This window comes from Gymnogyps californianus, chromosome 8 (genome assembly GCF_018139145.2).
Source record: "Gymnogyps californianus isolate 813 chromosome 8, ASM1813914v2, whole genome shotgun sequence".
NCBI classification, from domain to species: Eukaryota; Metazoa; Chordata; class Aves; order Accipitriformes; family Cathartidae; genus Gymnogyps; species Gymnogyps californianus.
The window spans coordinates 34,661,690-34,676,386 of NC_059478.1; the positions used below are offsets into that span (position 1 = coordinate 34,661,690).

At 40.8% G+C, this 14,697-nt stretch overlaps 1 protein-coding gene across 1 annotated transcript in view; it reads left to right on the top strand.

The window, feature by feature from the left end:
* PDE4B (phosphodiesterase 4B) overlaps positions 1–14,697 on the top strand; it is a 219,695-nt gene that overhangs the window by 12,556 nt on the left and 192,442 nt on the right. Inside the window, exon 2 of the mRNA XM_050900637.1 lies at positions 13,402–13,510. Coding sequence (XP_050756594.1) covers positions 13,469–13,510 — 42 coding nt within the window. The 5' untranslated portion in view covers positions 13,402–13,468. The remainder of the gene's footprint in view (positions 1–13,401; positions 13,511–14,697) is intronic.

Genomic DNA, 14,697 nt, shown 5'->3' on the forward strand with positions numbered 1-14,697 from the left:
TTTAAAAGCCTTTTGAAAGCAGAAGAGAAGCTATCATATAGTGCCTCCCCCAAAATCCTGTATGAACAGATTAAATTGAATGTAATTAATAACATCAAGAAGAATTCCATTAAGTTGTTATAGTAACTGGGAAGCTAAGGTTTAAAATGTATGATCTGAGTGACTCAGCTCTGGGGGAAGGGATGTGAAAGCCCACATATGGAGAGCTGGCAGCGTCCTTTTCCCTGGTCTCTTCTCTGTCCATGCCCCGGGAAGCTCTACTGTAGGCACGTTGCATGGTTAAGGCTCTCACCAAATCCTGAGCTTATTTGTCAGCAGGAAGGACGAGTTTATTCTCTCCACCCTATCTGCTGCAAAAAAGTATGAGGTTTTCCTGTTGTATATCTGCATAACGATTAATGCTTGTCTCTGCAGCATGTCTGGTGATCCTTGAAGAAAGTTGGCAAAACTCGCCCAAAAGAAGTGGTAGTGGTAGCAGTGCTAGGTCTTTCTGAGAGGCTCTTTCATAATCGGTAATAAGGAATCTGTGGGTTCTTGTGTCCTGCAGAGTAGCACCACCTCATTTCTGGAGGTCCCCTGGAAGGAAGATATCTACTGAGGTTTCAAAAAAGGGAATTTGTTTCCTATAACTTACTTGGAACCTTCTTATAGATATAGAAGGAAGTACATTACTTTTGTTGACCTCGTTAAAAAATACTTGTGTAGAGTGAATGTAGGAAAGGATTGTTTTGTTTGCATATCTGTGTACTTTCATTATTTGCACTCCGTGTTTTCTCAGGATGCAGCTGCTACCACAACAGTACGTAAACATTTAACTCTTTCTCTACAAGTGTTAATGTCAGGTAATGGCACGGATGTCTGAAGAACAGAGTGCAGAAATCTGGGATGCTTCTTCAGCCTGGTGTGAAGATGTTTTTTGCTGTTGTAATCTGGTTGGTTCTTAGTATGTAATTTTGCATCCAGAATTAATAATAAACCTTTGAAATAGCAAAGCCTTGCTATTTCATAGTGTAATTCTCATGACTGCGTGTAGCTTCTGCCTTAGGAATAACGAAGTTTTTGTTGAGCAATTAACGGCATAATGGCAAACTCTAAACCTAGAAGTAATTTGGTAGTGTAATGGTCTATGGTGATCTTAAAATATTTAGACAATATATAGTGATTTACTGCATCTGTTCAGTTAAAAATGAGTATTAAAAAGGCTTGTCAGTTTTATATAAGAATTTGAATTTATTAAAAAAAAAATACAGTGGTAAGAGGCTGACTGTGTTGGACAACCTGTGTAGACTTCTCGGTATGTGTTTGACTGGTCTATTTATCAGCTGGCCTAGTGTTTCAGTTACTTCAGGTTTACGTGGAATTCATGTGCTGTAGGTAGACATTCATTTCTGATGAAATTTAAGGGTATCCAAGTATTTAATTTCTGATCCAAACTTAACATTTTGTCTATCAGCAATTAAGGTTAAAAGTAATCAGGCTCCATTTAGTCAATAGAAATGTTTATTATATTCATACAAGATAAATGCACGTATATTTAGCTGTACAAAAATTGCAGGTGAGTATATGGTTGTACTAAAGGCCCCAAGGAAATACTATGTTACTTGTGTAATGTGGGATTCTTTGATCTGCACTCTACTGGGGTGACGGGAACAAGGTGAAAAGCTGAGACTTCTTTTTTTTATCATTATAGTCTCCAAACTGTAAGAAAAATGTTGATATATTGCTTTAAATTTTGCAGGGAGAGTAATCCCTGCTGTAAAATCCATCTAGTAATTTAATACTGCTGTTTTACTATAGGAATACAGGTGCCCTTTAGCTTTTCAGTAAGGTAATCCTGAAAGATGAGAGTTTTAAAACTCCTCTGCACTGTTTACGCGTTGGGGATTCATGTAGCTGGGTGGTAATTTAATGATTTGGTAGGGCCATAGTAAGTCTCATATCCTCTTAATCTGCTATCCATCTTTGAAAATCCTTACCTTTATTTTCATACAGCCATTTATAGAAACGAAAGAAAACATGCAAGTAGCCCTAAATCAGCTCTTTTTCTTAACTGACTCAAAATTCTGTTACCTGGGAGTGGTGCGGAAAGCCCCTGGTTGCCTGATGATGCTATAAAAAGTTGGTGGGTTTGAAGATTTTTCCATACTGGAGAGGTGAGTCTAGGGGGCACGTACAGTGAGGGGCACGTTACCATGGCCGCCACGTCGTTGCATGGCTCAAACAGGACTGTCGTAGCTCCGTACAGAGGCATCGTGCCCACACGCAGAGACTGGACGATCCAAGCAGCCTCCGCGAGCTCCTCTGATGCTCGGCGCAGCAGTGGTGCCTTGCCAGTGGGAGTTTTGTTCTTGAGAGCAGGAGTGGCAGCAAGGCCAGGTCTCCAGTGTGTGATCTTGCTCGTGGGAGAAGAATATAGGACGGGCAGGACATCTTTTGTCTTGAAAGCTGGCATTTCTTCTGCCCAGAAGAAAAGTCTGCTTTGCCATCCAGAGACAGGAGCGCATTTTTTGTCCGAGTAAAGCACATCGTAAGAACAAAATGGGAAACCTTGCAGAAATGTTAGGCCGCTCTTGTGACTTACAGCATTTTGTAGGCTGATGTCTTGTGGCATAAAAAGGTCATTTTGTGTCTACGTCATGCTGTTGTTTTGACTTTTTTGCACTGGAACAAGCAAAAGCATCATATCCTTCTGCCCTAACCTAAGGTTAGTTTGAAAGAATACGGTACTGATAATACCTAAATATTTTATTTCTGGAAAAAGATACATGAGGTAGTACATAATCATCTGTGGCCAATAGAATTACCTGTTTTAAAAAGAACTCACATATTTCAAATACATTCTTTTGCTTCATTGCTGCAAAGGTGAGGAACTGCCTTTTACCGCCAAAGTTTCAAATCTTACTAGAAGAGCAATATTAATTGCAGTTACCAGTCTCCTCTTTAGCAGTAGTTGAGTATCTCTTACTTTATAGGCCAGAGGCTATTGAAATGGGACCAGTTATTGCATCTGTAGATACAAATGTTGACTTTTGACATCAAGACTCCATTTTCAGTTGCTATAATTTCTCAACATTGCCGGCTGGGTGCAGAGCAGTAGTCATTTTCTCAGTGAGGCTGGATGTAACCAGGTTGGGATTCCTCTGACCATGCTTTGAACAACCTGGGACTCTCATACATCCCTATGTTTTGGAATTTCCAGTTTTGCAATTCCCTTTGCAACTTCAGTGTTGGATAATTTGGACAGAAGAGCCAGAATTTTCGTGGTGATGCACACAAAAGAACTGTGACGTGAAGCTTGTCCCTGTGAAATGATAGGTCTGTGCTCCGAAGCACGGGGATGCTGCAAGTAGAGGTTACTGAACAGTGCGCTCCTCATTAATTGCACTCTTTGAAGTGATTGAATTTGATCAAAACTTTCTAAAGTATGCAGCATGAGGCAGACACTGAGTGTTGGAAGTATCACCCCACATAATTAAAGGTTTGAAGAGTTTTAAATAACTAGGAAAGAAATTTCAATGAGAAGTTTGAGGAAAATGCTGGTGTTACCACTTTCACCTAACATAATAGTACTTGATTTCTGAGAAAATTGCAATGTGATCTAAAGTATTCTTTCATTTTTTAAAAAAAATGCTGATAATTTCAGCCTGGAATCTAGAATAATGCAAATATTTTCCCAACAAGCAAAATATCAGATACTGAAGGAAACAGCATAGCAGTACTATAAAGAAAGAGTAACATCTGCTTTGGCTAAAAGAAAAATCCTAGAATAAGAAAGCTTAAATGTTCTTCTAAATCAGGCTTTTTCTAAATCTCTTGTTATAAATTAGTTTTTCAGAATACAAAAATGTTGTCATAGAAGCCTCTTAAAATGTATGAAGTAAAATATTTTAATGGAAGTGGTCTTAGCTAGTGGTTGGTAGAAAACATCTGTGCATTTGAAGAATGCCGAAGGCTTTTCCTTTAGTCTTAATTTGTTTTTTTTTTTTGTGGATGGACAGACAGAAATTTTATTCTGGAAATTGCTAGTATGGAAGAAAAACTGGGATAAATCAGATTTGTAGTTGACTCTGCTAAGCTAATGCAGTCATATCCTCTTTAATACTCCAAATGCCATGCTTTGCCTTTGCAGGTGAGATGTGAAATTTAATTTTAATTACTCTCTGTTTCTGTATGAAAAGGGGACTTTCTGAAAAGCGGGGCCGTTTGATGAACCACTTACCCTCCAAAGTGAGAGTGTTACGACAGATGCTTTTAGGCACGAATTTTGGAATGGGGTTGAGTTCTCCTGACAAGCCTCAAATCCTATATTTAGAGAATTTCCTTAGTTCTAAATGAACAATTAAGTTATTTTTGAAACCTCAGAATGGAACTGTGTTTTGATAAATAGTAAATAGGGGAGTTAGGCAAAGAACAGGAGTTAAAAATAGGTTCTCTCTTCTAATCTGTGCATACACAGCTTGTGTACTCTTTCCTGGGTGCTTTTGTGCAATGGTAAGCATAGCTGGTTCTCTGTCTTATTTCTGACTCTGCTTTGACTCATAAGTGATTTTGAGTCAGTCACTTTTTTTTTCTGTGCATTTATGTCCGCTACTGTAAGGCTGAGCACACTTGCCAAATGCTTTGAGGTCTGTGGGTGAAAAGTGTTGTAATGATGTTAAATCTGTCCAAAACCTAGGTAGGAGATGCTGAGACAACAGTTAGCTTTACTGTTGAGATAACGGCTGTTTTTCTTATGAGAGATGATGTGCACGTTCCAGTATATTTTATAAAATTTTTGAGACAATGCACTGTAGCACGGCATGATTATTCCTGTACTTAATAATAGAGTAACAGCGACTACGGCTGCACGAAATCTGTGATCTAAAAAAATAAATCCTTTGTATTGCACTAACAAAAATGATGCTGCAGACAGGCAGTGTTGTTAGAAACAATATATTGCATGTGGCTAGATGCTGTTACCCTAAAAGTAACCTCATTTTGTACTCATTTAGCAGCACGGAGAGGTCTCTCCCAGACTCTTCTTTCTCCTTCCTTGGAGTCCTTACAGGATTGTCTTTTATGAGCAGTCTAGGATGCACAATTTATGAAAATGCAGTTTATCAGCTGCAGAATCCTTCTGCCTGGTGAAGAGGACACAGGAGGGCAGGAGACAAATAGCAGCAGCTGTTTACCTTGGCACGGAGCATCGTTTTTCCTTTTTGTTTAGTTTTTGTGTGTGTCTGTGGTCAGAAAAGCTAGTTACCTGGTCTTGCTGTTACCACTACAGAAGCATTTACTCTAATTGGCCATGGAATAGGTTTTGCCTCAGGCAATTAAATGGTTTTGTTAGGTGGTGTTTCATGGTCCGCAGGATTGTGTTTTTGAGGCTGGGCTGTGAGATGAGCAGGACTATCTGATACAGAAACCCACCGTGCCGCAGCATGGACAGCTCTGTCCCCAGCTGTTGACTAGTGCCTTCTCTTGTTTGAAGATGCTGCTGGGTATCTGATCGTGCTTGCTCAGCCCCTCATCTCCTATTTTATAAGCTATCTGCAAATAAGACAGAACGGCAAGAAGGGTTATGGGAGACTCAAGGGAGATTCTTGTTAATTTTTATGGGATTTTTACCTGCCTAAAGAGTACAAGGAAAAAAAAAAAAAAGAAGGGGCAGCGTGCGTGGCTGGGGAGGGACTGAAGTGGTGCCTGGCTCGTCGCAGGCTGGGGGAAGGCTTCTGGAGCGGTGTGGAAACGGCATTTATAGCAAGACTCTTACTTGCATGGGGCCTCACCAGAAGAAGCCCACCTCGGCTGCAGCATTGCACCATGACTTCTCTCCTCGCCTGTAGACCTCGCTGGCCAGGCCCAGAGATCTTGCCGCCGCGCTGGCTCCGGTATGTGGGGTGAGCTGCTGCCCTGTGATGCAGATGCAAGGCACAGATGCAGCAGTGATAAAATGGAGTAGCTAAGCCTGTCTCTTGCATAACACGCAGGATTGGAGAGGTCTGCTGTTCACAAGGCTGTTAGCATTTCTCGTAGATGCTTTGAACTTTCTGCTTCAGCCTCTTGCTGTGCAGCCCGTGTACAGTTAAGATTTCTTCTTACTTTTGTGGGTCCTCTCCTTTGCAGGTTTCAGCTGGCTTTGTTCTCTAGGGACCTCTTGCTGTTCTGATTTTGCATTTCATCTTTCCCCACTATTCTTTAGTGTTTTTTTCAAAGGGAAAAATTGGCAAGGTTAGGAATTTTCCTCTGTTACAAGAGTTCTGGAGGGTGTGTTCTTCTGAGGATGGTCTTTATTTGTAGGCTTGTTTGTGTACTTCTGTGCTTGGGATCATTGTGTTGCTTTGCTGCATGGCTCCAGTATTTAAAAAAAAAAAAAAGGGAAAAAAGTCCTTCTTGCAGGCTGTTTGAACTTGGCTCTTCCCATAAAACCTGTAGGGGAAAGAGAGATCTGAGGATTTTAGAACTTTTCCTCTTGGACTAGAGCAATATCTGGGTGAGTTTAGGAAGGTAAGAAATATATCAGTGGCATGAGGCAAGTGCCGCATTAGCTGGCGGTGACACAGTAAGTTTCCCCACGCTGTTCATCCAGCACAGGCTAATCCTGCCTGATCTGCAGCGTTTCCGTTATCTGTGTAGACCAGCAAGGCTTTAGCGCATTATGCTCCTTTCCTAATAAAAACACATGGGGAACATGAAGTCTATTTTTTAAAAAAGCAACCTGCCAATCTAAAGAGGGAAAATTTGCGTTGCGCGCATTTTCTGTCGCACTGTTTTTTGTTGTATTTTTAAACTGACATTTTTTTTTTTAAAAGCATAATTAATAATTGTTCTTTGCTCTCTGAACGCTGTTCAGCTCCACTCCGAGGAGTGGGGGAGGCTCTGCTAGTCATTTGCACATGGAACAAGAAAGGTATAAATTGCATCTTTTAATAGTATGCTTCACTTTCCTAAGTAATTACCTTGAAAATCCTGTATGTGCTGATAGGTAGTGCTATTAAACTATATCCTTTGTTGCTGTCACAACTGATTTTTAAATTAATTGCATTTGTAGACCGCAATAGTAGACAAACTGTTTTAGAAATACAAGATTTAAAAACCATTAGCATAGTAAAGAAAATAGAACAGTGTTTTCTGCAATTCTTTCTTCTGCCCAGGCTATTAACATTTGCCTGAAAGTTTCCTGAAAAAAATATGGTCATATTTTCTCAGCAGTAATAGTGAAAAATGTTGCTTGTATTTCACGGGAGTTCTGCAGCGCACGTTAGACCTAATGACAGTAAGCAATGTAATGATAGGTTCAAATTAGTATTGATTTTCCTATCATAACTGAAATAAATGAAGAGCAATGGCAACCTGATTGTACCTTCTGCTGGAAATCAAAGAGTTACTGGAATTTCTGGAATAGGCTGACTTGGTTACTCTCAGCTTTAATGATTAGGTTGCCAGAGAAAAGATGAGTCTTTGCAATCCTCTTAACCTTGGCGATATCTCAGTAAGAAACCTCCTAATGAAAGTTAAGACACTGTTTTAATAAGGATAATTTACCCAGTGGTAACATGGGAAGGGAGGTGATTTTTTTAAAGTTTTTTATTTGGCCCCGCACAACTTTGACAGACCTTTCTCAAACATGTACAAAGAGTATCCTGCATATAGCATTCACTTGTTACAAAAAGAGAATTGGTTTAATTTATATTGTAGATAAATTTGCAACTTTATCACGTCACACAGATGCCTGATGGCTTAAAAACAGCAAACTAATTTAGACTTGGTTTGCATACTCAGTCTGTAATTCACAGGTTGGCAATTATGAGAAAGCTTACAGCAGCCTTGGAAGAGGACAAACTGGAGTAATCACTTCTCTAATTGGATGATGTTGGTAGATCCTTAGCACCTTCGTAGCAAACTTAGTTTATGTGAGAATTGCGGTGATAAGAAATAAAGCTAGTTTTACCTCTCAGGGCAAATCCTTCTTTTCTGAGTCTGTTTTCATAGGTTACAGGCGTTTGTGGTAATAGATGCCCTTGCTTTTATTTTGTGTAGGTTGTCTCTAGTATAGATCTATATAATAGATGTCTCTATTCTGAGAAGACTCAGCATTTTATGAAAATTATAATAGATTGAGTTTTCTGAGGAGGAGTGAGTTTCTTGGAGCTGCCATAAGCTCTGCAGACCAGTTTAGTTGTTTCTGTTCACAAGAAATGGGAAAAGACCACTGAAAAAAAACAACTTTTTGCTCTTTAAATAAGTAATAAAAAAGGCTGTTTGGGGAATTCTTATGTATGTATTTCTGGGAGGCTGCGTCCAAGTAGCTGGACATGACAGTGGTAGTCACAGAGCTAAAAGTTTAGGGCTCAATACTGGAAAAAATAGCCTAGCGCCTAAATTGGTGAAAGGGAAGAAGGTACAGTTAATGCTTCTGTAGCTCAAGGTGTGTGTGTGTGATGCAAAAATAAAATGGTAAAATTCCTGAAACTTATTTTTACAGGGGAATGTAATTTCTGCAGAAACATTTGACTATTATTTCTTTGAAGTTTTATTTGTTGTATGTACAGCTTGTAAACATACTGCATGTTTGTTCCTGCTGTAGGTGGATAGCTCCAGTACCTGCGGTGCTGCTGCCATGCTGTGCAACCAGTTGGCCATGACCTCCATTTCCTTTTTTGTAAGCGAGCTGACCTTCTTAGCAATCCGAGGGCGAAGTATTGCTCTCGCGTTTTGAACTTGCTGGTTTTGTTTAAGGTAAAATACAAAACCATCACTGTTCAGGTACCGATTGCTATTTATACCTCAGCTTGCCTTTGACCAATGTGAAATCCACGTAGGGTTTATTTTTCTTACAAGGAATCATGTGCAATTTCCCAGCCTGAAGGAAGAGCCCATGTGTTTCGTCTGGGAGAGCTAGACCCGAGATTATCACTTTTTTTTTTTTTTTGGTGACTGTCACCCTGTCTATGTACTTCACTCTGTGAAGTTTTGATGATCTTTAAGGAGAATCAAGTTGTTTGAATCCCAGCTCACAAATGATGTAATTATCTGTGTGATCAAATAACCTCCTTTATCCCAGCCCTTTCCTTAGTAAAGCTTCTCTATTAATTCACCATTCAGGTTTCTGTTTTTATCTCTGATCATCTTCAGGTTCTGCTGAACCTGTAAGGATCAGCATTTTGTTGCTAGGAAAAATACCACCCCAGTAACGTGTGTCACGGCCCTGGCAGCGCTGCTGGCAGTTAGGAAGAAACAGGTATGGTGCTGCAGAATGTGCTGTATTATCTGAGTTTCACTGGATTTTGTTTTGTTTTTCACTCTCTCTCAATCTTTGTGTCTTGCCTTGTTGAAAAGTGGGAGGAAATGAATTTAGAGTATGAAAGGAGCCAGATAAACAGCTCTGCTTGCCAAAACCTTTTGTTAATCCAAAGAACTAGCACTGCACGAGCAGGCAAAATGTAATCCTCCTGGCCCTGCCTTGTCTGTGTTTCATCGGGGAGAGGAGTATCTTTAGGGGTGAGAGGGTTAATCTGCTTGTCATATAAGCCTGTGGCTTTAAACCTGCCCATGCAGAAGCCAGAATGTGTGGGAAAACAGCGACGTGGTGAAATGTGTGTCTTGTATTCCAAATCATACCAGAACTTGCACATTAAGATGCGTTTTAGGAATTTCTTTAAATAGTGGATTTCACACTGGATGAGTTGAATAGCTATTTTTAAAAAAGTGTGTAGGAAAAGCAGGCTTTATCACACGCATCCATGTGGTTTTATCCTCACCACTGTCAGTTGCCAGTTTTGAGCCCTGTTAATTCATACCTTCGCTATAAGGCTTTATCACTCTGAAATTGCTGGAGCATTTACTGTCATTTTTGAAAAACACGGTCATTGAACACAGAAAACTTCAGGTGGAAGAACTAGGTCAGCTTGGTGTAAAAAGAAATCTCATACCCTACCTAGGATGTATTCCAGCAAAATGGAGACCCAACTGCAGCACTGGAAGAGTACTTTTCTTTGTAGTCTAATATCAAATGCAAAGCCTTGCTGCTTTTAGGCATTTCCTGTTACCCCCACTTAACCAGTCCACTGGGATGTAGTTTCTTTTTGGAGAATTTGGGTAGTGGAGAGAAACTCTTTGCTTGTAACAAAAGATTGCATGAATTAGAAAATGTGCATGGGAAAAATTTTCCAGTAAGCCTCTTTGGGGTGTTTTTGTTTGGTTCCCCCGCTTCCCCCCCAGATGTTCGTTCCAGGTGCCAGATCTTTTATGTAAAGACACAAGAAAAGAATGACTCATATTTTAACAGTAATTCAGTCATGACTAAGGGAAGTCTTAGATTTTCTTGGTAGGCTCTTCAGAAATGCAGTCCACATGGAACAAAATATGTTTTTTATAATTATTCATGTTCTGGTTAAACTTCCTTTGACAAATTGATAAATATTTGTAAAGGAAAGGAAGTTGTGGCGTAAGAGGACTCAGGCTTCCACAGAAATGATCTGCTAGTCAGTCTGGTCCATCTCTCCATGTCTCGTCTCCTAGTGTCGATTCTGATCCTAAAGTTCAGCAAAATTTAGGAGACACTCTTAGACTCTCATTCTTTCAGATTCTTTTTCCAAAGATGTTTTCCTGGATACTTATTTATGTGTTTACTTATTTACTTTATTATGTATGTACTTACTTATGTCAGTTTGGGAACTGACATATTCAGGAGGGAGATGCAGTTGTTAGGCCCACTGTGGTACACGCCGCGGAGTGAGCTCGTTTGTGTTGGGCATCACAAAGTCTGCACAGCAGGGCAGTCATGAACATCTCAAACTTGTACTTTATTAAGCACAAATCTGTAGTCTGCTTAGTTCTGCTGCTTATGCAACTGCTTCCTTCTTTTGTTCTTTCTATGAATTTTGTCTACATACTGCAGTGGAATATGTATTTATTTCTGGCAGCAAATAGTCATGCCGTATTATTCCTAATCTGTGAATACATACCACTGTCATGGTCGTCTTTACCTGCATGATATCTGGGACAGTATCATCTAATTTGCTGTCTGCTGTCAGTTTTGGATTCTTTTTGTAACAGGGCTTTTTAGTTTCTCCCAATTGTTGAAGATTGATAAAATTGCTGAACTTATTCTAGAATTTTATTCTGATACTGTAGTATGACTTTTATGCTGGTAATAGGGTAATGACTTCTCTCGCTTCTAGCCTGTTCATCTAATTGTGATATGAATCAAAAGCTAGATAAGGTTTGCAGAGAGAAGTGACGTTGCCACACAACTGTGCTGCCACGTGTCAGGTTTTTAATACCCATTCCACTGCTCTAACGCCTAAACCCACCCTGATTGCTTAGCTGGTGCATGCACGTGGCCTGTTTGTAAGAAGAGGGTTCTTGATCAGGCCATAAATCTGTTTTTCCCACTGGCCTGGCTCTGGTGACAGCCAGCAGTGGGTGCTGAGAGGAGAGCAAGCCGGGGGGGAGGCGTTGCAGAGCGCTTTCTGTTGTGTTCTGTCCTTTGCTCCTGGATGGTCCTGTTCATCCTTTTCGGGAGGGAAGCTGTTGAGGTGCTTTAGAAGATAAATCCCTCAGCTCTTTTCCAATGCTGTTTCATACAGGATAAAGCGTTCAGCCCTGTGTGCTGGCACTTGTGCTGAAATGGCAGTGAGTTATGTCTGGCATGGATCTGAGCGCTCCGAATTCTTTGGCTGGCAATGAAGGGATATATGTGTGTTGGATGCATGAACCCTAAGGAAATGAAAACAACTGGAAGTGCCTGTGCCACAGCCAGAACTGCAGCCAGACTCAGCTACAGTGCTGGTGTTGTGTGTTAGTGTTTCCTTTGAGTTTTTGTTCTCTTTCTCTCTGTCTCTTTCTTTTTTCCCCAGAGTGATCTGGTTTAGAGGGAAGCAGGTTCGTTACAGCACTTGGCTTGTGCATGGGAGAGCAGATGAGCAGTTGGCTCCTGGAGACTGCGATGTCCTTAGACCTCTGTGATCAGAGGCACCACGCTGTATTCAGATGCTATGCCTGAGAGTTAGTGTGGGTTTTTTTCTTTAAGCTTTTTTGATTTAAATAGGTAGAGGTGCAAGCTAAATAGCATTTAACCTGGGCACAACGGTACTAAGCTGAATCTGCACCTTCGATGGCACAGTTGTGTTGCGGCTGTAAGCCAAGCCGAGCTGCCACACTTGAGTGTGCAGATTCCTGAATTCACTGTGGGGTGGGAACCAAAGAACAGGTTTGTACGACCAGCAATTGCTGTGGAAGATGGCTTTTGGTACCTGCTGCTGGGGCTTGAACCTCACAATAAAAGTGAGCGGTGCAGGCTGCCTGCTTTCTGGGACCCCGACTGCTGGTAGTGGCAGGGAAGAGAATTAGGTGCCTAATTTTGATGCCACATCTGCTCCTCATCAGCTGGGTGGATGGCCAGGGTCTGGCAGGCCTTTTTTGCAGGCAGTCTGAATTGCTTATTGCTCCCCTGAACTTGCACTGCACAAACAGGTGATCTGAATACAGTTTAAAATCCCTGGTTTCTCAGAGTGAACATCATGTTCGAAGTCTAACATCGCCAAGCCCGAAACCGTTGCACAGCTTTTGGTGGTGGCTTCACCAACAAAGTTTATGAACAGTGGCCCTTCAGCAGGCTTCTACTTCAAAGATAATCCTTCCAAGCAGGGGAGAAAATCTGTCGGCACACAAAAAGTGGCACTCCAGCTTTACCTGTTCTTCGGGGAAAGAAAAGAAGAAATCCACAACCTTCAGTGTTCTTTCTATATAATCATGAATGTAGCTTTTTTTATGAGCTCTAAATCCACAGCAAGAAAGAGTAGGGGGCCTGGGAACACTCCAAGGGGAACACTCCTGGGAATACTCCCATGTGCCTGTTTCCCCTGCTGCTTCAGCTGCTCGGCTGTGTTTCATTCCCCTTCGCACTCTTGCATGGTTCAAAGTGGCTGCGGTGTCACCCTCTACAGAAGGCTGTAATTTAGTGGCTGAAGTGGTGTGTGCGTGCCAGTGTAATAATAAATAATGTTTTGTGAGTTATGATTAAATCTTAGAATTGCACACGAACGCAATTCCTTTTCTTCTATGAGAGCTAGCTCAAGCCGTTCTTGGAGACCTTCTATGCTGTACCTCTGAAAAGGGCTCATTTAAAGAAAAATTCTCTGCAAGTAGAACCTGTTAGCTTTGATCCTGTATTACTAGACATGTTTCAAGGCTTGCTTAGATTGCAGAGTCTTGTGAATACTGGTTACTTTTAACATGATTTTACTAAATATTAAATTGTCCTTTCACTAGTGGAGAGCTACACTTGCATAACGTATGCTGCCAAGCGTTTTATGAAAATGGGCAGTAAGTTATCCATCAGCTGTGATGTTAGCAGTCAGCTCCATAGTTTGTTATCAAAACCAGTTTGTTATTCAAAAAGATGATTTTTTCTTTCAGGTTGCCTGTCTGAAGAAATTGGCTTGAACAAGAATTTTTTATAACGGGGTGCACTTTAATCTCAATAATGAAGAAAAGCAGAAGTGTCATGACAGTAACTGCAGATGAGGTAAGTTTCTTCTAAAGGCATGTTTTATTTTCCCCAGTACTTTATGAAAATGAGATTAAAAGTTAGTTTTGTCTTATTCTGTAAGTATCAGCTGGTTTTTCTTTGGTTACTCATTGATTTCCTTAGAGTTGTTTGCAGCTCATATAATAAGCAGAAACTAAGCCCGGCACATTTAAAAGCAAACAAACCAACCCTCACACCATGAGAAGTTTAGAGGAGTCTTATGCAGAGCGTATACTTTACTGGTCTTTGGTCAGCGTCATGCCGGCAGGCAGCAGGGAACATTTACGTACCTTATGGAAGCTCTGTTCTGGATCCCATCTTTGTGCGTGTGCTGTACTTGTGTACTTATGTGTGTTTCAGCATCTCTCCCCACTGTAGTTGCTGAACACCTAATGTGATGATGCGTGTGTTATGCCATTGCTACACTTGCTAATCATCACCATAATCCCCTATTAATTAAAATCCAGTTCCTGTTCTCTGGAGGAATGTATCAGTTTGTAATGATGGCATGATAACCGCAGCCTTAATAGTCTTGTTTGTCACAGCTGGGGCTCGCCAAAGATGGAAAACCGCGTGGAATGTATATGAAAATACAGTGAAGGGGTGGAACCCAATAGTTAGTGTATCCTATAGCACTCCTTCGATAAATAAGTGTTTCTTTTACACTCTTGGACCACGTGTTGCAGTGCTTCATAGTCAGGTCGCCTGAGCCTGATGCTGGCTCCACTCAGTCCTTGCTGATTTTAATAAAAGCAGGCATCTGAAATCTAATGGGAAGCTAGAATACTCTGCTGTACACTTCTTAAATAATAACAAAAAAATTAAACAGTCTTATAAAGAGTATTAATAAAGGCAGGTTAAGTCAGATCCTCATATAGAAGGCAGGCTTTCCTTTCTGGGGTTCCTAGGAGTATTTTTGACCTGGTTTTTTGCTGTGAAAGAGTAGGGTTGGGATCACTGAAGATCTCTAGCATATTTTTGGAAACACAACATGCCAAATATTTTAAACTTCTATCTAGGTCATTATGATTTTGATGCCTTAGTAAGTTCATGAATCTGCACCAGCATGCCTTATAGCACTTCAGGCTATATGCAAGGAGTAAAGTAGCTGTGGGCCATGTTGTTTCCTGTCTGGATGCTTCACATGGTTGTGGGATGAGCAAGCAAGTAGGCAAAGTTGAGAA